Raw genomic sequence first — 23,316 nt, forward strand, 5'->3', positions numbered from 1 at the left:
TGTAATCCTCCAGGTAGAGGCGACGCCCAGCACCGCATTGTCTGTAAGAGCAGCGCACAAAGTCAGCATTCAGAATTCTAAGAGTACGGCATCCGGTCTCATCACTTCCCGGCAAATGGATGGGGGGAAAATGGAAACAGTGATAGACTTTCTTTTCTTGGGCTCCAAAATCAAAGGCGATGGTGACCGCAGCCAGGAAATTAAAAGATACTTGGCCCTTGAAAGAAGACAGTGTTACTCGCTCAGTCGTGTCAGACTCTTTGCGACCCCATGGGTGGTAATCCGCCAGGCTCCTCTGTCCATGGGATTCTCCATGCAAGAATACTGGAGTGGATTGCCATTCCCTTCTCCAGGGGATCTTCCCGAATCAGGGATCAAACCCGGGTCTCCTGAATTGGCAGGCGGATTCTTTACTGTCTGAGCCACTAGGGAAGCCTTGGAAGAAAAGCTATGACAAATCTAGACAGCCTGTTAAAAAGCAGAGACATCACTTTGCGAACGAAGGTACCTATAGTCAAAACTATGATTTTTCCAGTAGTCACCTATGAATGTGAGAGTTGGACCCTAAAGAAGGCTGAACACCGAAGAACTGACGCTTTTGAACTGTGGTGTTGGAGAAGACTCTTGAGATTCCCTTGGACTGGAAACAGATCAAACCAGTCAATCCTAAAGGAAATCAACCCTGAATATACATTGGAAGGACTGATGCAGAGGCTGAAGCTCCAATATTTTGGCCACCTAATGGGAAGAGCTGACTCATTTGAAAAGACTCTGATGCTGGGAAAGACTGAAGGCAGGAGAAGAAGGGGATGGCAGAGGATGAGATGGCTGGATGGCGTAACCGACTCAATGCTCTGAGCAAACTCCAGGAAATAGTGAAGGACAGTGAAGCCTGGTGTGCTGCAGTCCATGGGGTCACAAAGAGTTGGACACGATTTCGCCACTGAACAACAACTTCCTTTCTTCCACACACCTCCTTTTCTTAATTAAAATTTTTCTCTATCTTTCAAATAGCAGAAGTAACACCTCTTCATTAAAACTAACGAAACAGTACAAAAATACAGAAAAGAAATATGAAGTTTGCTATATAGTGTTCCACATGTATTTCTATAAAATATATACATATACACATTTATTGCTGTTTGATTTTACACAAATTTGATCAAACTGGACCATTCTGACATTTGCTTTTTGCAATTAATAAAAAATCATAGACATCTCTTTATTTCCAACTCAATTTCCTTTTGCCATAATAATGCAAAACAACCCAAATGTCCATCAATAGATAAACGGATAAACAACACATACGTTATTTCTATGAAATAGGGTTTTAAATAGAAGGACCAGAAAGTCAAAGAGTATGACTATTTTAAATGTTATAGATATGGGCATTATACTTTGCAAACATACTTAGCAATTTAAATTCTAGTTGGCAAAGTTTGAAAAGACCATTTCTTTTTTTAGGAAAACTCTCACAGAAGCTACTTTAATAAAATTAAAACCTGCCACAGTGGGACGGGTATAGTGGGGTGTCTGGCTCTCCCAAAACTATAAATTGCAGTGAACATATTGTAGTCTTTGAATATGATGTACTAAAATCATTAACTTTACTCCTGACAAAATCGGTTACAAAGCTTGAAACTGTGTTCAAGCCTCTATGGCCTTGTCTTTTGAAGTAAAATGCCGACTTGAGTCAATGATTGGAAAATGTGAAGATTTAGAAACAAAGAATAGCTGTTGGGCTAAGGAACTGGTAACAATTTAGACTATAATTCTGCCACATAACAGAATCACCGGAACTCCCAGTTCCCTGAAGGATATAGATAAAGGCCTGATACAAATTCCTAAGTTGTTTTTACAGGAAGCAGACACCCCCCCCACACACACACCAGATGAAAACTGCTGACCACAAGAACAGACCCTAGGCTGGCTGAAACCAGAAGGTTGATAATGCTTGAAATGTCACCTTGATGCCAACCAATCCAAGAACTGTCCACAAGCTGATCACACCCTGCTCCTTGAACACTATAGAACTCCTTACTACCTCCTCCAGTCTAGGTTACAGGGTCTTCATGGCCCCCTTTGCCTGGCAAAGCAATAAAAACTATTCTTTTCTACTTCACCCAAAACTGTCTCCCTGTTCCTATTTGGCATCGTTGAACAGAGGCCAAGTTTCAGCGACACGTTTCAGTTCAGTTCAGTTCAGTTCAGTCGCCCAGTCGTGTCCGACTCTCTGCGACCCCATGAATCACAGCACGCCAGGCCTCCCTGTCCATCACCAACTCCCGGAGTTCACTCAAACTCATGTCCATAGAGTCGGTTATGCCATCCAGCCATCTCGTTCTCTGTCGTCCCCTTCTCCTCCCGCCCCCAATCCTTCCCAGCATCAGAGTCTTTTCCAGTGAGTCAACTCTTCGCATGAGGTGGCCAAAGTATTGGAGTTTCAGCTTCAGCATCAGTCCTTCCAATGAACACCCAGGACCGATCTCCCCCAGAATGGACTGGTTGGATCTCCTTGCAGTCCAAGGGACTCTCAAGAGTCTTCTCCAGCACCACAGTTCAAAAGCATCAATTCTTCGGCGATCAGCTTTCTTCACAGTCCAACTCTCACATCCATACATGACCACTGGAAAAAACCATAGCCTTGACTGGACGGATCTTGGTTGGCAAAGTAATGTCTCTGCTTTCTAATATACTATCTAGGTTGGTCATAACTTTCCTTCCAAGGAGTGTCTTTTAATTTCATGGCTGCAATCAGCAACCGCAGTGATTTTGGAGCCCCCAAAAATAAAGTCTGACACTGTTTCCACTGTTTTTCCATCTATTTCCCATGAAGTGATGGGACCAGATGCCATGATCTTTGTTTTCTGAATGTTGAGCTTCAAGCCAACCTTTTCACGCTCCTCTTTCACTTTCATCAAGAGGCTTTTGAGTTCCTCTTCACTTTCTGCCATAAGGGTGGTGTCATCTGCATATCTGAGGTGATTGATATTTCTCCCAGCAATCTTGATTCCAGCTTGTGCTTCTTCCAGCCCAGCGTTTCTCATGATGTACTCTGCACAGAAGTTAGATAAGCAGGGTGACAATATACAGCCTCGACGTACTCCTTTTCCTATTTGGAACCAGTCTGTTGTTCCATGTCCAGTTCTGACTGTTGCTTCCTGACCTGCATACAGGTTTACAGCAGTTAAAAGCCTTAACAGTGAGGCTTGAAAAGACCATTTCTTTGACATTACTTCAAGCATCATATGTGATATTCTTTATTAATTCTTTCCAATCTTATGAAATTACAAATAAATGGAATCACACAATATATGGACTTTTGTAACTGACTTCTTTCACTTATCATAATGTTTTTGAGTTCATCCACATTGTAACATGTATCAAGATTTTGTTCCTTTTTATAACTGAATAATATTCCATTGTATGACATACCATATTTGTTTATCCATTCATCTATTGATGAACATTTTGGTTGTTTCTGCCTTTTGACTATTATGGATAATGCTTCTGTGAACATTCATGTACAAATTTTTGTTAAAACACATGCTTTGAACTCTTTTGGATTTAAACCTAGAAGCAGAATTCCTGTGACCTATAGTGCGGATGCTGATTTCAGCCATGAAATTAAAAGACGCTTACTTCTTGGAAGGAAAGTTATGACCAACCTAGATAGCATGTTAAAAAGCAGAGACATTACTTTGCCAAAAAAGGTCCATCTAGTCAAGGCTATGGTTTTCCAGTGGTCATGTATGGATGTGAGATTTGGACTGTGAAGAAAGCTGATCGCCGAAGAATTGATGCTTTTGAACTGTGGTGCTGGAGAAGACTCTTGAGAGTCCCTTGGACTGCAAGGAGATCCAACCAGTCCATTCTAAAGGAGATCAGTCCTGGGTGTTCACTGGAAGGATTGATGTTGAAGCTGAAACTCCAATACTTTGGCCACCTCATGTGAAGAGTTGACTCACTGGAAAAGACTCTGATGCTGGGAGGGATTGGGGGCAGGAGGAGAAGGGGACAACAGAGAATGAGATGGCTGGATGGCATAACCGACTCTATGGACATGAGTTTGAGTGAACTCCGGGAATTGGTGATAGACAGGGAGGCCTGGCGTGCTGTGATTCATGGGGTCGCAAAGATTCGGACACAACTGAGTGACTGAACTGAACTGAACTGAGAGTAACTCTATGCTAAATCCTCTGAAGAAATGCTAGAATGCTTTCCACAGCAGCTGCACCATTCTACATTCCTACCAGCAGTGCACGAGTATTCTGATTTCTCCATATGTTCCAACACTTTATTTTTTGACTTTTTGATTCTAGACATCCTAGTGAGTATAAAGTGGTAATTCATCGTGGCTTTGATTTACATTTCCCTGATGACTAAGAACAATGTACATATTTTCACTTTCATGTTGGCCATTTGCATATCTGGCTTGAAGAAATGTAGACTCAGGTCCTTTGCCTTTTCTTTCTTTTTCTTTTCTTTTCTTTGGTCATGCCAAGTGGTGAGTGAGTAGCTTGTGGGATCTTATTTCCCCACCAGGGATTAAACCTGAGACCTTGGCAGTGAGAGTATGTTGTCCTAACCACTGGACCGCCAGGGAATTCCCTCTTTACCCATTTTAAAACTGGATTATTTGTCTTTTTATTATTGAGTTATAAGAGCTCTTCACATATTGTAGGTACAAGTCCCTTATCAGATATATGATTTGTAAATATTTTCTCCCATTTTGTGTGTCCTTTTTGAATTTTCTTAAGGGTGCCCTTTGAAGTGCAGTTTTAAATTTTGATGAAGATGTCTATTTTTGTTTTGTTGCTTGTACTTCTGATGTCATGTCTAAGAATGCTTTGCCAAATTCAAGTACACAAAGATTTACTCCTATGCATTCTTCAAAGAGTTTTGTAGTTTTAGCTCATACATTTAGGTCTATATTTCATTTTATGCTAATTTTTATATATGCTATAAGGTAGAGGTCCAGCTGCATTCTTTTGCATGTGGATATCTAGTTGTTCAAGCACCATTTGTTGGAGAGACTATTCTTTCCCCACTGAATGATTTTGACACCCTTGTTGAAAGTCAATTGACTGTAGACTAGTTTCTTTCTGGACTCTCAATTTTTTTGCATTGCTCTATGTCTAGTGTCTAGTCTTCTGCCAGTATCACATTGTCTTGAATGTTGTAGCTTTGTCGTCAGTTTAGAAATTAGGAAGCAAGAGCCTCCTACTGTGTTCCTTTTTCCCCAAGACTGTTTTTGGCTATTTTGGGGCCCCTTTCAATTCCATAGGAATTTTAACATCTGCTTGTCAGTTTCTGCATATAAGGCAGCTGTGATATTGATTGAGTTTTCATTAAATCTTAAATTTAAATTCATTAAATTTTCACTAAATTGATTGAGTTTTCATTAAATCAATTTGGGGAATACTGCAATCATAATGAAATTAAGTCTTCCAATGCTTGAGCATAGAATATCTTTCCATATATTTAGGTATTTTAAATTTTCTTTCAACAAAGATTTGTAGTTTTCTGTTTACAAGTCTTGAACTTCTTCAGCTAAGTTATCTGCTTTCTTAATTTTTCATTTTTCGATTCTTCATTGCATTTTTCAACTTTTTTATTTTGACTGCACTGCGTGGCATGCAGGATCTTAGATCTCCAACCAGGCACAGAACCTGGGGCCTGGCAGTGAAAGCACTGAGTTCTAACCACTGGAGAGCCAGGGAATTCCCAATTTTTTTTAGTGCATTCCTTATGATTTGGTCAAATGCTTTTTTTGCATCTTTGAGGTGATCATGTGATTTTATTCTATTGATATAATGTATTACATTAATTGACTTTTGGAAATTGAGTTAACTTTGCATTCCTGGTATAAATCCTACTTGATCATGGTATATAATTTTTAAAATATGTTTTTCAATTTGATTTTCTACTATTTTTGAGGATATTTACATTCTTATGCATGATGTTTATTGGTCTATAGTTTTCTTTTATTGTAATGTCCCCTTCTGGCTTTAGCATCAGGGTAATATTGGCCTCCTAAAATTCATTCATTTTCTGCTTTTTGGGAGAGTTTGTGAAGAACTAGTATTAAGTATTTTTTATATATCTGCTAGAATTTAGCAATTAAGCCATCTGGGTGTGGGCTTTTCTTTGTGGGTAGTGTTTTGATTACTAATTCAATTTATTCACTTCTTATAACTCTGTTCAGATTGTCTATGTCTTCTTGAGTAAGTTTCAGTAGTCTGTGTATTGGTATAAATAGCTCCATTTCATCTAAGTTATCCAATTTGTCAGCATCCAATTGTTCACTGTATTACTTTATGGAATATTAAATTTTGTAAGGTCAGTGGTAATGTCCCTTCTTTCACTTTTGATTCTAGTGGTTTGAGAATCTTCTTTTTCTTCTTGGTCAATCTAGCTAAAGATGGTGTCAATTTGTTTTCAAAGAACCAGTTTCTGATTTTGTTGATTCTATTTTTTTTTTGCTCTCCATTTCATTTATCTCTGCTCTAATCTTATTCCATTCTTTCTGTGTGATTTACTTTTAGTGTATTCATTTTTTTCCAGTTCCTTAAGGTGTAGAGTTAGGTTACTGATTTGAGATCTTCTTTTTCTCTGTGTTGTGTATGCTTAGTCACTCAGTCGTGTCCAACTCCTTGTGACTCCATGGACTGCAGCCCGCCAGGCTCTTCTGTCCATGGGGATTCTCCAGGCAAGAATACTGGAGTGGGTTGCCATGCCCTTCTCCAGGGCATCTTCCCAACCCAGGAATCGAACCAGAGTCTCCTGCATTGCAGGTGGATTCTTTACCAGCTGGGCTACCAGGGAAGCCCTCCTTTTCTCTAAACATAGGCATTTGCAGTTATAAATTTCCCCCTGAGCAGTTCTTTATCTGCATCCCATTAATTTTCATATTAGTATTTTCATTTATTTCAAATTATTTTATGATTTCTTTTTTGATTTCTTCTTTGACCCATCTGTTATTTAGGAGGGTTTTGTTTAATTTCTATATATTTGTGAGTTTTCTATATTTCCCCCCACTTGTAATTTTACTTCATGTGGTCAGAGAACATTCTTGGTATCATTTGTATTTTTTAAAATTGAAAATTTGTTTTATGGTATAGTAAACGGGCTATTTTGGGAAATGCTCCATGTACACTTAAGAAAAATTTATATTCTACTTTTGGGTAGATTGTTCTATATGTGAATTAGGTCTTATTGTTTATAGCATAGTCAAAGTCTCTAAAAAAATTGGAGATATCAAGGGAACATTTCATGAAAAGATGCACATGAAAGATGGGCACAATAAAGGACAGAAACAGTAAGGACCTAACAGAAGCAGAAGAGATTAAGAAAAGGTGGCAAGAATACAGAGAAGAACTATACAAAAAAGGTCTTAATGACCTGGATAACCACAATGGTGTGGTCACTTAACTAGAGCCAGACATCCTGGAGTGGGAAGTCAGTGGGCCTGAGGAAGCATCACTGTGAACAAAGCTAGTGGAGGTGATGGAATGCCAGCTGAGCTATTTCAAATCTTAAAAGATGATGCTGTTAAAGTGCTGCACTCAATATGCCGGCAAATTTGGAACACTCAGCAGTAGCCACAGGACTGGAAAAGGTCAGTTTTCATTCCAATCCCAAAGAAGGGCAATGCCAAAGAATGTTCAAACTACTGCACAATTGTGATCATTTCACATGCTAGCAAGGTAATGCTCAAAATTCTTCAAGCTAGGCTTCAACAGTATGTGAACCGAAAACTTCCAGATGTTCAAGGTGGATTTAGAAAAGGCAGAGGAACCAGAGATCAAGTTTCCAACATCCATTGTCTCATAGAAAAAGCAGGGGAGTTCCAGAAAAACATCTATTTCTCCTTCATTGACTTCGTGAAAGTCTTTGACTGTGTGTGCGCTTAGTCACTCAGTCATGTCTGACTCTTTGCAACTCCACTGACTAGGCTAAAGCCTTTGACTGTGCAGATCCCAACAAACTATGGAAAATTCTTCAAGAGATGGGAATACCAGACCACCTTACCTGCTGCCTGAGAAACCTGCATGCAGGTCAAGAAGCAACAGTTAGAACCTAACATAGAACGATGGACTGGTTCCAAATTGGGAAAGGAGTATGGCAAGGTTGTATATTGTCACCCTGATTATTTAATTACATGCAGAGTACATCATTCGAAATGCTGACTGGATGAATCACAAGCTGGAATCAAGATTGCTGGGAGAAATATCAACAACCTCAGATATGCAGATGATATGATACCAGAAATTGAAGAGGAACTAAAGAGCCTCTTGATGAGGGTGAAAGAGGAGAGTGAAAAAGCTGGCTTAAAATGCAACGTTCAAAAAATGAAGATCATGGTATCAAGTCCCATCACTTCATGGAAAATAGATGGGGAAAAAGTGGAAACAGTAGTAGATTTTATTTTCTTGGGCTCCAAAATCACTGCAGATGGTGACTGCAGCCACAAAATTAAGAGACGCTTGCTCCTTGGAAAAAAAGCTATGACAAACCTAGACAGCTTATTAAAAAGCAGAGACATCACTTTGTGAACAAAGGTCCCTAAGATTTTCCAGTAATCATGCATGGATGTGAAAGTTGGACCATAAAGAAGGCTGAGTGCTGAACAATTGATGCTTTTGAACTGTGGTGTTGGAGAAAACTCTTGAGAGTCCCTTGGACAGAAGGAAATAAACCCTGAATATTCATTGGAAGGACTGATGCTGAAATTGAAGCTCCAGTATTTTGGCCACCTTCTGTGAAGAGTTGACTCATTGGAAAAGGCACTGATGCTGGGATAGATTGAGGGCAGGAAAAGAAGGGGATGACAGAGGATGAAATGGTTGGATGGCATCACTGACTAAATAGACATAAGTTTGAGCAAACTCCAGGAGTTGGTGATGGACAGGGAAACCTGGAGTGCTGCAGTCCTTGGGGTCACAAAGAGTCGGACTCGACTGAGCGACTGAACAACAATAACAAATCTCGTATTTTCTTGTTCATTTCCTGTATAGTTGTCCTATCTATTAATGAAAGTTTAGTATCAGTTCAGTTCAGTCACTAAGTCTTGTCCAACTCTTTGAGACCCTGTGGACTGCAGTGCACTTGGCCTCCCTGTCCATCACCAACTCCCGGAGTTTACCCAAACTCATGTCCATTGAGTCGGTGATGCCATCCAACCATCTCATCCTCTGTTGTACCCTTCTTCTCCTGCTTTCATTCTTTCCCTGCTTTCATTCTTTCCCAGCATCAGTGTCTTTTCAAATGAGTCAATTCTTCGCATCAGGTGGCCAAAGTATTGGAGTTTCAGCTTCAACATCAGTCCTTCCAGTAGTCTTCAAATATTATTGTACAACTATTTCTCACATCAATTCTATCAGTTTTTGCCTCATATATTTTGTATTTTTGTTTTCCGTTGCATATATATTTGTAATAAGAATGATTGACTCTTTTTGTCATTATGAAATGTTTCTCTTTATCTCCAGGAACTTTTGCTTTGAAGTCTTATTGTATCTGATATTAGTATATCCACTTCAGCTTTCTGGTCATTGCTGTTATCATGATATATCTATTTTCATATTTTTACTTTCAATCAATTTGCATTGTGGAACATTAAATACATCTCCTGTAGACAGCATATAGCTGTATTATGTTATTTTAGCCAATCTCACAATCTTTGCTTTTTTTTTTTTTTTTACTAGATTGCTATTATTCTAACCACTGCTAAAGCTGATTTACATTTGCCCTTTTCTTCTTTTATACAAATCTTACGGGCTTTTTTGTTCCTTTATTTCTCCTTTATTACCTTTTTGCACCAAGTGAATATTTTATAATGTAGCATTGTAAGTTTGTATTTTTTAAAATATATTTTTGAGTTATTTTTTAGTGGTTGCTCTAGGGTTTGCCAAATACATCTTTGTTTACCAGAATCACCTTCAGATCTATACTACCTTATTCCACATATATACATATATATTCTATATAATATATAGAAACATTATTCCTATATAGCTCTATTCCATTTTTTTCTCTTTAATGATACTACTATTATACTTATTATGTCTATTAATATTACAAATCCAACAATACGTTGTAATAATTATTGCTTTGCCAACTGTAGTCATTTCTGTAACTCAGTATAGCTTGACTCCCACACACTTCTTTTTCATTGCTTTTGGGAAATATATTACATTTTATGTTACAGACCCAACAGTACACCATATACATGCTATTGTATGTATTTTACATATAATTATATGTATTATTTTATACATTTAAAAAATCAGTTCACAGAAAAGAACAAAAATTTACAATTATGCCATCTTTTATAATTACATAAACACCTTTCCTGGTGCTGTTTTTTGTGTGTATGTGTGTTTGAATTGCCATCTGCAGTCACTTGCTTTCAGCTTGAAGAACTTCCATGAGTATTTCTTGTAAGGCAGGTCTGCTAGCAACAAATTCACTCAGTGCTTGTTTATTTACTTTGTAAAAATCTTTATTTGCTTTCCTTTTTTGAAAGATAGGTTTGCTGAATATGGGATTGCTGGTTTACATTTTTTACTTTATCACATTGAATATGTTATCCCAATGCATTGTTTCCTCCAGAAGTTGACTGTTAATCTTATTGGAGTTCCCTTTAAAGAGATGAATTATTTTTTTCTTGTTACATTCAAGATTTTCTCTATGACTTTTATTATTTCTTTGACTTTCAGAACTTTTACTATGATGCATTTGTTTGGGAACCTCATTATCTTTATCCTACTAGAAATTGATTGAGTTTCTTGGATGTGTAGGTTATTGGTTTTCAATAAATTTAGGGAGTGTTCTAATATTATTTCTTTGGTTATTTTTTCTACTCTTTTCTCTCTCTTCTCATTACTCCTATGTTGGTACACTTGATGGTGTCCCACATTTCTCAGAAACTCTGTTCAATTTTCTTCATTCTTTATCTGTCCTATTTTCTGCTTGCATAATCTCTATCGAACTGTCTTCAAGTCTGCTAGTTGTTTCTTCTTCTAGTTGAAATCCTCTGAGCCCTTCTTGTGAATTACTTATTTCAGTTATTGTACTTTTCAACTCCAGAATTTCCTTTTGGTTCTTCTTCCTATCTCGTATGGATATTCTATATTTGGTATGACATTGCTACCATATCTACTTTTACTTTTTAAAGAATGCTTTCCTTTAGTTTTGTGAACATATTTGTAAGGATGACTTTGAAGTCTTTTTCTATTAAATCTGACATCTACTTGCTATTTCAGGAAGTTTGCATTGCCTACTTTTTCCTCCCAGTGTATGAACCATATTTTCTTTGTACGTCTCATAATTTTTTTGTTGGAGGCTAGCCATTTTAGACAATATATTGTAGTAACTCTTGAGTATTGGTCCATTCCCCACCCCAGGGTTGGTTATTGTTTATTATCATTTAGTGACTAGGTGGACTATACCAGTGAAGTCTATCCCCACGCTTCCCCACCCTTGCTCCACACATTGTTAAGCCTATTACCCTGGAATGACAGTGATATTGTCAGGATTCTCTTTGCTTGACCACATCCAGCTGTTAAAAGTCCATGAATTGCCAGCTGATTACTTACTCTATTGTTTTCATCAAAGCCTTGGGAGCATAAATTGTTCTTCAAAGGAATTCAACCAAATTGTGGCTTCTTTGGATAATAGTTTCTGAATTCATGCTTGATATTTGTTCTGACCCCAGGAAGGCTCCTAACTGGCTGATAAGTCTGCAGTTTCATTAAATCCACAAGTTTCACTGTCTTTCACTATGACCTCTATTGTTCTTGAGACTGTCCTTAGGTTTGAATTTCTCCATGGTCTGTTGTAAATAAAATCAGTTCCTCTGGGAAGAGATTAGGAGCTATCTGGTTTTTGTGGTCTGCATCTCCTTTTGGGTAAAATCTGTGAGCCAGGGCTCTGGAACTGGGGTTGGGGACAGTGGAAAACTTCTGAGTGACACTCGTGTTCTAGGACTTGAACATTTGGAAGGGGGCATCTGCTTGAAGTGGAACCACTGATTCATGAGCCAGAGAAAGAACAAGATGATCAGGACCACAGTCTTCTCAAACCATCGCACCCAAGGTGCACCCTCAGTCTGGTAAATGGGAACTGAGTGGAAGAAGAGAACTTTCACTTCTCAACCACACTTGCCTGGGACTCAGCCTCATCAGCACACAGCTGAGGTCAGGATGAGACATAATGACATACTGCTCCTCCCAAGAAGAAAGCCCTCTGACTACAAGTCAAGGGAAGAGAAAGTGATTACAATCTGAAGCGGAGCGCTGAGTCTGGGTAGGGGGCAGGTGGGAAGGGAGGGAGTGCTCTTGGTTCAAATACGACAGATTTTTGCTTTTTTATAATTTTTTTTATAGATTTTGATACGTATTTCTCCATTTGCTGTTTGCAGGAGACATTCATTTCACATATTCTAAAGGCTTAAAAATCTCACTAAGAAATTTTAACATATTACTCTTTTGAAAAATATACTGTGACTTGTTTACAGACTTTCAGTTCTTTCCATTGGCAACTACTGGGCCCAGTCTCAAATACGCTCATCAGTACAGTCATTTTTCTTCAGAGTTAAAAAAAAAAAAAAAAACACAAAAAGCAAGTCTGCTAAGAATAGTTCAAGATATTATTGATATATTCTGAATTCTTTCTAGGTTGAGAATATTAAGCCAAAGAACTGCATTAAAAAATACTGGCATTAAGTTTTTTCTTTTTCCTTGAATACATTTGTTAATTTTTTGAAGTATAGTTGAACTCAATTGTTAATTTTCATTTAGTATTAAAATTATTGTTCTATCATTGTTGGTTTTATTTTATATTTTAATATGAAACCATTAACATGATTACAAAAGTCAACATTATTAAAAATAAAAAACTTCCCCCTTTCACCCCTTGTAGGCAACCAATTTTGTTTCTGGCTTACTTTTCTGTTTCTTCAATAGAAACAAGCTTATATATGTATGTATATGTATTTAAAATTGAAGGACAAAGGATCAAAATCCCAATGTAAAAGATGTGTAAAATAATAAAGTGAATCTATTTTAGAAATATTAGCTTTTACTCTGCATTATATGTGGTAAATATTTTCTCCCAGTTTGCTGTCTTTTTACTTTGTTTATGGTGTTTAACCATGTAAAAATTTTATGATTTTAAAAAATTTTAATGAAGTCAAATTTACCAATTCTTAATTTTATTATATCTGGTTTTAAATTGTAGTTAGAAAGTATTTCTCTTCACTAAGGCTACAGAAGAATTTTCTAATGTTTTATCGTGATGCTTGTATGGTTTTATTTTTTAATATTTAGACCCCTATATATTTGGAGTTTACTTTTATGTTTGGAGTGAGATATGAATTTACTTAATTTTTTAATAAATAGCTTTTCAGTTGTCCCAGAACCATTTATTAAAATGTCCATCATTTCTATAGAGATTTGAGATGCTATCTTTAACTAAACTTTATGTGTATCTGGGTTTACTTTTTGACATGCTATTCACTCCACAGGTGTGTTTGTCTATTGCTACACCACTACCCCACTATTTTACCTAAAGATGCCTTATTGTATATTTTATTTTTTATATTTAAAGTTGGATTTGTGAAGCACTTAAAAAAATTTACTGTCTTGGGTCTTAGTTGCAGCATGCTGAAAATTCCATTGTGGCAGGTGGGCTTAGTTGCCCCTTGGCGTGTGGGATCTCAGTTTCCCAACCAGGGTTTTTACCCATGTCCCCTGCATTTTGGGGCAGATTCTAAACCAATGGGCCACCAGGGAATTCCTGATTGTATATTTTAATATCTTATTAGACTACTTTTCCCGTATAGTTTTTCCTTTTTAGTGATTTCCTGGCTATTCTTGTAAAAAATATTTATATTCATTTGCTTGGCTATACCAGGTATTAGTTGTAGCACGTGGGATCTTAGATCTTCACTCAGGCATGGTATGGTATGTGGGACCTAATTCTCTGACCAAGGATCACATCTGGGTCCCCCTACACTGGGAGCTCAGAGTCTTAGCCACTGGACCACAAGGCAAGTCCCTGGGTATGCTTTCTTGTTTTTTGTACAGATTGATTCTGTTGTTTTCCTTTCTCTGGAGAAGTCGAACACTCCTTGTATACCCAATACCAGCATCTTTGGGGATCGCTTCCCCCACCCACTTTAAGCAAGCCTCTAAGGAGGTTTTCCCTAGCGCTCAAACACAAATGCTCTCACCAGGCACATGCCATAATTCATTCGTAAGCATTCTTGTCCTAAGGACGTAAAGAAGGCAGCCAGGGCTGAGTGTCCCAGAAAAAGCAAACGCACAAGAACGCATGCACCCTCACCCTGGCAATAAGTTGGACTGGGCTTTCAGGGCTTGGAAGGACCCTGCCTGGCAGCCACATGAGAGCACAGGAGGGATGCCTGCATCTGTCTCCAATGGGCTCCCCTATACTTGCTTAGCCACTGCTCCCACACTGCTGAAATAGAGGTCCAAAAAAATACCCTAAAAGTCCGACCCGTTTGGGGGCACTTATCTCATACAACACTCCACTTATTCCCCCTCCCCACCAAATATGCAAAAGCAAGACAGACTCCCAAACTGAGTGCTTAAATCTCACTCCAAAAGATTACTGCTGTCTACAACCTCAGCCTCAAGGATCCATTTTCCCAAACTAAATGGCTAAGAATGAGAATATATTCTAAAGAGTTCTTGTCATCACACTCAACACTAAAGAAAATTTGAGAAAACAGCTAAGTCAGTTTGCATGTATCATTTGGACCAGAAATCTAGTGTTTAAAAATGGAACACCATCCTCCTTTGGGGGACCAAGGGCACAGTCTGGCATATATGTGATCACGCTAGACCAAAGCAGCATGCTGATTTTATATATTTGAGTTAAAGAAACATTTCTAGAAGGGTCCGTACTACAAGTAAAACCTGCCCGTGTGGATTACCCGGACCTCTCGAAACAACCGCAACTGAAAACTCCAGTGCACATCTGACACCTTTGCGCTGGAGCTCACCCCACCCTCACCCCTAATCTCAGGCCCACCCTTTTGCATCGAAAACATACGCATTGCAGCTCAGGACCACATCGCAAATGATCTCTGTAGATTGATAGGCACAGTGTCCATTTAGAGTGAACGAATCCACCTCGGATCTAAAAGGGAACTATCTGTGCTTCTACCTTCTGACAGGTAGATAAGCTATTCCCATTTTACAGAGAAGATCAATCTAAACCACAAGTCAGGAGTGTCAGAAAGGCTTTATCGTAGATTGAGGGCTGTAGTGACAACCACGGAGGACTGAATACGATTTCAACGAATGCTACGTATGAGGCGCATGAAACAAAGGAGGAACTGGGTGATCACGCAGGCAGACATCGGAATATGCTAAGGAATCAGAGTCATCATGAAAAGATCATGCAGATAGAGTTCCAAGCCAGAGCTATGCAAATAAATCCTGTGTGAAACAAGGATGTGGGGAAAGGGGAGCCTTCGTGTGTGTGTGTGTGTGGGGTAGTTGGGTGAAAGGGACCCAAGGGATTCTCAAGTTTATGTTGAAATTTCTGGTGAGGTGAGCTGTGTCCTCCGATTCTATTATATGGGTTTTTTCTTCTGCCACTGTTATGGAAACAAGGTGAGTTTAGTCAACTCCATGCCTCTGGTGGCAAGACAAGTAAGATACACTGCAGAGGCAGAAGCGCCGGGATCAAGATCTTTCATGCTCCCGCAAACTCGCAGGCCGGTGCGTGAGTTTCGGGAACAGGCACAGCGTGGCTGGGTTCCTGTCAGGTATTCGTCAGATCCCCTGGCCCGACGGGGAGACGGTTTCCTGCAGAACGAGGTGCAGGAGGTGGTTCTGCTCGGCACTCAGCAGGGGCCACATCTCCACCTGCAGCGACTTGACGGCCTCCGTGTCCTTCTCGTGCGTGGCCATGACCAAGGACTGCAGCAGCAGGAAGAGCTCCTCGGGCAGCGGGCTGCTGCTGTCCTGCCCGTGGCCGTCGAAGGCCTCCCAGGCGTACTTCTCCAGGGTGTGCGCGTGCTCTGGCAGGAGCTTGGCGGGCGGCGGCTGCAGGAGCAGCAGGAGCAACACTCGGGACACCTCGCAGCGGACCAGCACGTCGGCGAAGGCGCCCAGCGCGGCCGGGGCGGCGGTGGCCTGCGGCCCAGCGCCGGGCGGAAGCGGCGGGGCGAGGGCCGCGGGGACGGCTGGCTGCGGCCCGGGCGGCGGGGGCGGTGGCGGCGGCGGCGGGGGCGGGGGTCCGCCGAACTCCCGCGCCAGGCGCTGCATGCGCGTGAAGAGTGCCAGCGCGCCGCTGTAGTCACGTGCCAGCAGCTGGCAGGACGCGGCGTGGCCGAGCGCCTGCAGGGCGGCCAGGGGCAGCTGGGGCAGCTGCAGCTGCGCGGCGCGCTGGAAGTGGCCGGCGGCGGCGGCCGGCTGGCCCAGGTCGCGCAGGGCGGCCGCCAGCTCGAGGCAGAGCGCCGCGGCCGCGGCCGGCTGCCCGAGCTCCAGGTGCAGGCGCACGGCGGCGCCCAGCGCGGCGGCGGCGGCCTGCAGGGCTTCCCCGGCGGCGGCGGGGCAGGCCAGGCGATGGCGCGCGTCGCGCTCCTGCCGCAGAAATAGGCGCGCGGCCTCGGTCAGCGCCAGCGCCTCGCCGGGCCCGTGGAAGAGCGCCTGCTGGCAGCGCGCCACCGCCAGCTGGCACCAGGCCGCGTACGGCAGGCACTCCTGGGCGCGCAGCTCGCGGCCGAGCTGGGCGAACTGCTCGCCGGCCTCCGCCACGTTCGGCTTCCGCAGGAACCGCTTTTTGAGCTTGTTGGACACCTGGCGGTAGCGCGCCAGAAAATCCCCCGGTTCGGGCCCCGGGCCAGCGCCACCGCCTCCCAGGCCGGCCGCGGAAGCCGCCATCTTTGCCGCCCCGGCGCTTCCAGGCGCGCTGACGCAACCGGGCGGCGACCGGCGACGTGCCCTGCGTCCGGCTCGTGCCCACAGCGCGACGGCGCCGGCGCGGCAGCCCAGACGCTCCTGTCGCCGGGGTGATATGCAAAAGAGCGGGCGCGGAGGCGAGGCCTTGATTGGCTGCCGGCGCCGTATACAAATCGGGAGTTCTGGGCCGGCCCTGGCTGGGAGCCCGCTGTTGCTAGGTGACAGCTTGCTCCCGCAGGTTGCAAAGCAGGGCATCTCCTGGCTTCTCTAAAGGCACACGACCAGAAAGTCAACTGGTGACCCCGCGTGATCCTGATTCCGACTTTGCATACAGGCGGGTTGTGTCCCGCCCACCCCAGTCACCATTCTGCCGCAGTCTTGCGGTCTAGGCCCCCGCACCGATGGGCATCTAGGCCCTACCTCCATGGGAACCCATGTCAAGCACGCTGTCCACCATCCCTGCATCCCACTCCGCGGGGCGGTCGGTCATCTTGGCACCTTCACCCTAACACGACACCGCCCTCTCGGTCTTGAGCGTCACCGCCAGGACCCCGGTCGCTCTGGGGACTTGGCCTGGCTCCTACTTGCTCAGACCCAACGGGGGAGCCTTCCTTTCCCCAGCCTCCCCCGCAGACCCCCCTCCACTGAACCCCCACCGCAGCCAGCCTCTCCCACCAGGGCCACCGCATGTGCTATCACCATGGGCGACCGCTCCTCTCTGCCTGCCATCCCCGACTCCACTCGTACCCACAACACTCCCTCTCCACTCCAGCCAGACCCCCAACCCCCACCTCTCCAAGGAGGGGTGTCCTACCACCACTTCCCAGGCCAAGTGGCTGAAGCACGCAGAGGGATGTCTTGAAACACTTTGTTTGATTCTACATGACTGGGCCTGAGGCACCGGGCTGTGCGGTCGGTCAGTGAGCAGACCTGGCTGGTGCCCGGCAGCTGGGGGGAGGCCCGTCCGGGGGGCCGGGCACCCGGGACCAAGGACCCAGGATCCAGCGTTGAGCAGCTAGTGCCAGGCTGTGGCCACCAGGGAGACGGTTGTTCTCCCAAAAGAGCCGTTTTGCAGAGCGTTGTGGTGGACCACCATGACCTCCAGCTCTGGGGTGATGTGCCTCTGACCGCTGTTCTGGTCCTCGTTGCCTGCCAGCTCCAGGACCTTGGCAGTCATGTGCTGCATGATGGCTGCTAGGAAGATGGGTGCGGACTAGCTCAGGCACTGGGCGTAGTGGCCTTCCCACAGGAGGCGCTCCGTGTGGCTCATGGAAGACAGCTCAGCACGGGCAGTGCGGGAGTGGCGACCAGACGACCTTTGACAGCCCCTTTCCCTGGGCATGCTGACAGTTGAGCCCACTTTCTCTGAGGCCTCACTTTGCGGTGCAGTGGGATGAGCTGTGGTGGGATGAGTTGCGGTGGGATGAGTCAGCTGGTCCCAACCTCTCAAGACAACCGGTATTCTCAGACCTCTACTCTGTATCCTAGCAACCACAGGCTGGCCCCTCATTGGTCCGGGCGCATGTTCTGTGACAGGCAGACCCCCTGAGATCACTGCTTTCCCATGCCCCCCACCCCACCCCCAGCTCCACAGGCATGAACCTGCAAAGAAATGGTGCTGGCAGAATCCTGCTCACCCTGCCCATTGGACCCTCTCTTTGTCGGAACTCTCCCTTTCCACGGGAGGAGACCTTTATACAGAGAAGGCAGCAGACCCCAGGGGCAACAAGTATACACTGGCGGTGCTGGACCACCATCACCACTGTATCTATTTCCAGAACGTTGGCACCACTGCAAAGATAAACCCCTGTACCAACCAGGCAGTCAATCCCCACTGCCCTCTCCTGCAGTTTCCCCCACCCCACCCTACCCCGCATAGTCCTCAGGCAACCAACCACTCATCAGCTTCCTATCCACAGCCGTTTGTCTGTTCTGGAGACTTCCTAGAGATGGAGGCATGCAATAAGGTGGCCTTCTGTGTCTGGCTGCTGTCACTGAGCACAGGGTCCATGACCGTGGTAGCAAGAATCAGCACTTCTTTCCTTTTCCTGGCTGAATAGTATTCCACTGTATGGCTAGACCACACGTGTTTTCTATCTGCTCAGCAGTGGGTGGACATTTGGGTGCCTTCTCCCTTTTGCCTACTGTGGTGGACATTCCTCAGGGGTTCTGTGTGAACGCCTGTTTTCAACTCTTTGGGATGTATGTCCGTGAATAGATTTATGGATTTGTTTCCAGACTCTTAATTCAATTCCATTGATTCCTTATGCTAGTACCACATAGTTTTGATAGCTGCAGCTTTGGGGTAAGTTTTGAAATCCGGAAGTAGGTGTCCATTATGCCTCAGTACACTGTCCCAAAATATATATTGTTAGTCTGTTTCCTGGCCTTCCTGAAAGAGACCTAGAGGTTTTTAGTGAGTGTGATTTTGAATTATGAGAATACCTTTTGAGGCCTATTGGACACTGGCTCTGATCTCACACTAATTCCAAGATGCCCCAAGTGTCACTGTGGTCCATCAGTCATAGTAGGAGCTTATTTTCAGGTTAAGGGATCAATGAAATTTTAGCTTAGGCCCATCTCCATTGGGTCCAGTGTGAACCCAAACTAATCCCGTGCTTATCTACACAGTTCGGGAATGCCAAATTAGGACAGAGATATTCAGCAGCTGGCAGAGTCCACAACTCATCTGTTCCCTGACTTGCAGAGTGAGGGCTATTTTGGCATGGATGACGAAATGGAAACAATTAGAATTGCCTCTATCGAGAAATATAGTAAATCAAATCATTGCTCATACCTGAGTGGATTTCAGCGATTTGCAGTACCATCAAGGGCTACAAACATGCAGGAGTGATGATTTCCTCCATATCCCCATTAAAGTAGCCTATTTGGCCCATGCAGAAAACAAATGGTCTTGGAGAATGAGAGTGGGTTTTCATTAGTTTGACCAGGTGGTGATCTCAATTTCAGGTACTGTACCAACGTAGTTTCATTGCTCGAGCAAATTGACATTTCCAGTGCCATGCTACCTGCCCCCTTCATGGATCACAGCCTTGTCATGGTGAAGGTGCTTGCATAACTCAATGAAGCTATGAGCCATGCCATGCAGTCCCACTGAAGATGGATCAGTCATATTGGAGAGTTCTGATATATTGTGGTCCACTGCAAGAGGAAATGACAACCCACTCCAGTATTCTTGCCTCGAGAACTCCATGGACTATAGGAAAAGGTAAAAAGATATGACACCGGAAGATGAGCTCCCCAGGTTAGAAGGTGTCCAATATACTACTGGTGAAGAGTGGAGGGCAATTACTAATAGTTCCAGAAGGAATGAAGTGGCTGGGCCAAAGCAGAAACAACATTCAGTTGTGGATATGTCTGGTGCTGAAAGTTAAGTCTGATGCTATAAAGAACAATATGGCTAGGAACAATATTGCATAGGATGGTTAGGTCCATGAATCAAGTTACATTGCATGTGGTCAAGCAGGAGATGGCAAGAGAAAACATCGACGTCTTAGGAATCAGTGAACAAAATGAACAATAGGAATGGATGAATTTGATTCAGATGACCATTATATTTACTACTGTGGACAAGAAACCCTTAGGAAAAATGGAGTAGCCCTCATAGTCAACAAAAGAGTCTGAAATGCAGTACTTGGGTGCAATCTCAAAAATGACAGAATGATTTCAGTTCGTTTCCAAGTTAACCATTCAACGTCACAGAAATCCAAGTCTATACCCCAACCACTGATGCCAAATAAGTTGAAGTTGACTAGTTCTATGAAGACCTACAACATCTTCTAGAACTGACACCAAAAAAGATGTTCTTTTCATCACAGGGGATTGGAATGCAAAAGCAGAAACTCAAAAGACACCTGGAATAACAGGCAAATTTGACCTTAGTACAAGATGAAGCAGGGCAAAAGAAAAGAGAGTTTTGTCAAGAGACACACTGGTCATAGCAAATACCCTCTTCCAACAAACATGAGATGACTCTACACATTGACATCATCAGATGGTCAATACTGAAATTAAATTGATTATACTTTTTGCGGCTAAAGATGCAGAAACTCTGTATAGTCAGCAAAAACAAGACATGGAGCTGACTGTGGCTCAGACCATGAGCTCCTTATTGCAAAATTAAGCATAAATTGAACAATGTAGGGAAAACGAATAGGCCATTCAGATATGAAAAAAGTGAAAGTGAAGTCGCTGAGTCATGTCTGACTCTTTGCGACTCCATGGATTGTAGCCCAAGAAAATTTCCAGGCAGTGGGTTGCCATTTCCTTCTCCAGGGGATCTCCCTGACCCAGGGATCAAACCTGGGTCTCCTGCATTGAAGGCAGAGGCTTTACCTCTGAGCCACCAGGGAAGCCCCTAACCTAAATCAAAACCCTTATGATTATACAGTGGAGGTGATGAATAGATTCAAGGGATTAGATGTAGTAGACAGAGTGCCTGAAGGACTATGGATGGAGGATCATAACATTGTACAGTAGGTGTTGGCCAAAAGTATCCCCCCAAAAAAGTAATGCAAATAGGTGAAGTGGTTGTCTGAAGAGGTTTTACAAACATCTGAGAAAAGAAGACAAGCAAAAGGCAAAGGAGAAAAGGAAAGATATACCCAACTGAAAGTGGAGTTCCAGAGAATAGCAAGAAGAGGTAAGGAAGATAGAGGAAAACCACAGACTGTGTGGATCACAGCAAACTGTGGAAAATTCTTAAAGTTATGGGAATACCTACCACCTTACCTGTCTCCTGAGAAACCTGTATGCAGGTCAAGAAGCAACAGTTAGAACCAAACAAGGAACAACAGACTGACTCAGAACTGGGAAAGGAGTGTGACAAGGATGTATATTGTCATTCTGCTTATTTAACTTATATGCAGAATACATCATGTGAAATGCTGGGCTTGATGAATCACAAGCTGGAATCAAGATTGCTGGGGGACATGTCAACAATCTCAGATATGAAAATGATACCACTCTAATGGCAGAAAGCAAAGAGGAACTAAAGAGCCTCTTGATGACGGTGGAAGAAGAGAGTGAAAAAGCTGGCTTAAAACTTAATATTAAAAAAACTGAGTTCATAGCATCTGCTGCCGTAATTTCATGGCAACTAGAAGGTGAAAATGTGTATGTAGTGACAGTTTTGTTGGACTTCCAAATCACTGCGGATGGTGAGTGCAGCCATGAAATTAAGAGATGCTTGCTCCTTGAAAGAAAAACCATGATAAACCTAGTGTTCAGTTCAGTTCAGTCGCTTAGTTGTGTCCGACTCTTTCTGACCCATTAACTGCAGCACTCCAGGCCTCCCTATCCATCACCAACTGCCGTAGTCTACCCAAACCCATGTCCATTGAGTCAATGATACCATCCAACCATCTCATCCTCTGTCATCCCCTTCTCCTCCTGCCCTCAATCTTTCCCAGCATCAGCATCTTTTCCAATGAGTCAGTTCTTTGCATCAGGTGGCCAAAGTACTGGTGTTTCAGCTTCAGCATCAGTCCTTCCAATGAACACCCAGGACTGATCTCCGTTAGGATGGACTGGTTGGATCTCCTTGCAGTCCAAGGGACTCTCAAGAGTCTTCTCCAACAGCACACTTCAAAAGCATCAATTCTTTGGTGCTCAGCTTTCTTTATAGTCCAACTCTCACATCCATACATGACTACTGGAAATACCATAGGCCTTGACTAGACGGACCTTTGTTGACAAAGTTATGTCTCTGCTTTTTAATATGCTGTCTAGGTTGGTCATAACTTTCCTTCCAAGGAGCAAGCGTCTTTCAATTTCATGGCTGCAGTCACCATCTGCAGTGATTTTGGAGCCCAGAAAAATAAAGTCAGCCACTGTTTCCACTGTTTCCCCATCTATTTCCCATGAAGTGATGGGACCAGATGCCATGATCTTAGTTGTCTGAATATTAAGCTTTAAGCCAACTTTTTTCACTCTCCTCTTTCACTTTCATCAAGAGGCTTTTGAGTTCCTCTTCACTTTCTGCCATAAGGGTAGTGTCATCTGCACACCTGAGGTTGTTGATATTTCTCCCAGCAATCTTGATTCCACCCTGTGCTTCCTCCACCCAGTGTTTCTCATGATGTACTCTGCATGTAAGTTAAATAAGCAGGGTGACAATATACAGCCTTGACGTACTCCTTTTCCTATTTGGAACCAGTCTGTTGTTCCATGTGCAGTTCTAACTGTTGCTTCTCCTCCTGCATACAGGTTTCTCAAGAGGCAGGTCAAGTGTCTGGTATTCCCATCTCCTTCAGAATTTTCCACAGTTTATTGTGATCCACACAGTCAAGGGTTTTGGCATAGTCAATAAAGCAGAAATAGATGTTTTTATGAATCTCTCTTGCTTTTACGATGA

The 23,316-nt window shown here is 43.1% G+C and overlaps 1 protein-coding gene and 1 pseudogene across 1 annotated transcript; both read right to left on the reverse strand.

Annotated features, from left to right (window-relative positions):
- Positions 1 to 15,254: 15,254 nt before the first annotated feature.
- Positions 15,255 to 16,960, reverse strand: LOC129534939 (40-kDa huntingtin-associated protein). Its single transcript, XM_055393472.2, has one exon. The coding sequence runs from the start codon at positions 16,920 to 16,922 to the stop codon at positions 15,810 to 15,812; it is 1,113 nt and encodes a 370-aa protein (XP_055249447.1). The 5' UTR covers positions 16,923 to 16,960; the 3' UTR covers positions 15,255 to 15,809.
- Positions 16,961 to 17,955: 995 nt separating this feature from the next.
- On the reverse strand, positions 17,956 to 18,450 carry LOC129535200 (histone H2A-Bbd type 2/3-like; annotated as a pseudogene).
- Positions 18,451 to 23,316: the final 4,866 nt, after the last annotated feature.

Source organism: Moschus berezovskii, chromosome X (genome assembly GCF_049115385.1).
Source record: "Moschus berezovskii isolate FMDL1 chromosome X, NW_MosBer_1.0, whole genome shotgun sequence".
In the NCBI taxonomy this organism is placed as follows: Eukaryota; Metazoa; Chordata; class Mammalia; order Artiodactyla; family Moschidae; genus Moschus; species Moschus berezovskii.

Excerpts from the sequence above, each read along its gene's own strand:
- LOC129534939 (XM_055393472.2), bottom strand. The coding sequence starts at position 16,922 with ATGGCGGCTTCCGCGGCCGGCCTGGGAGGCGGTGGCGCTGGCCCGGGG.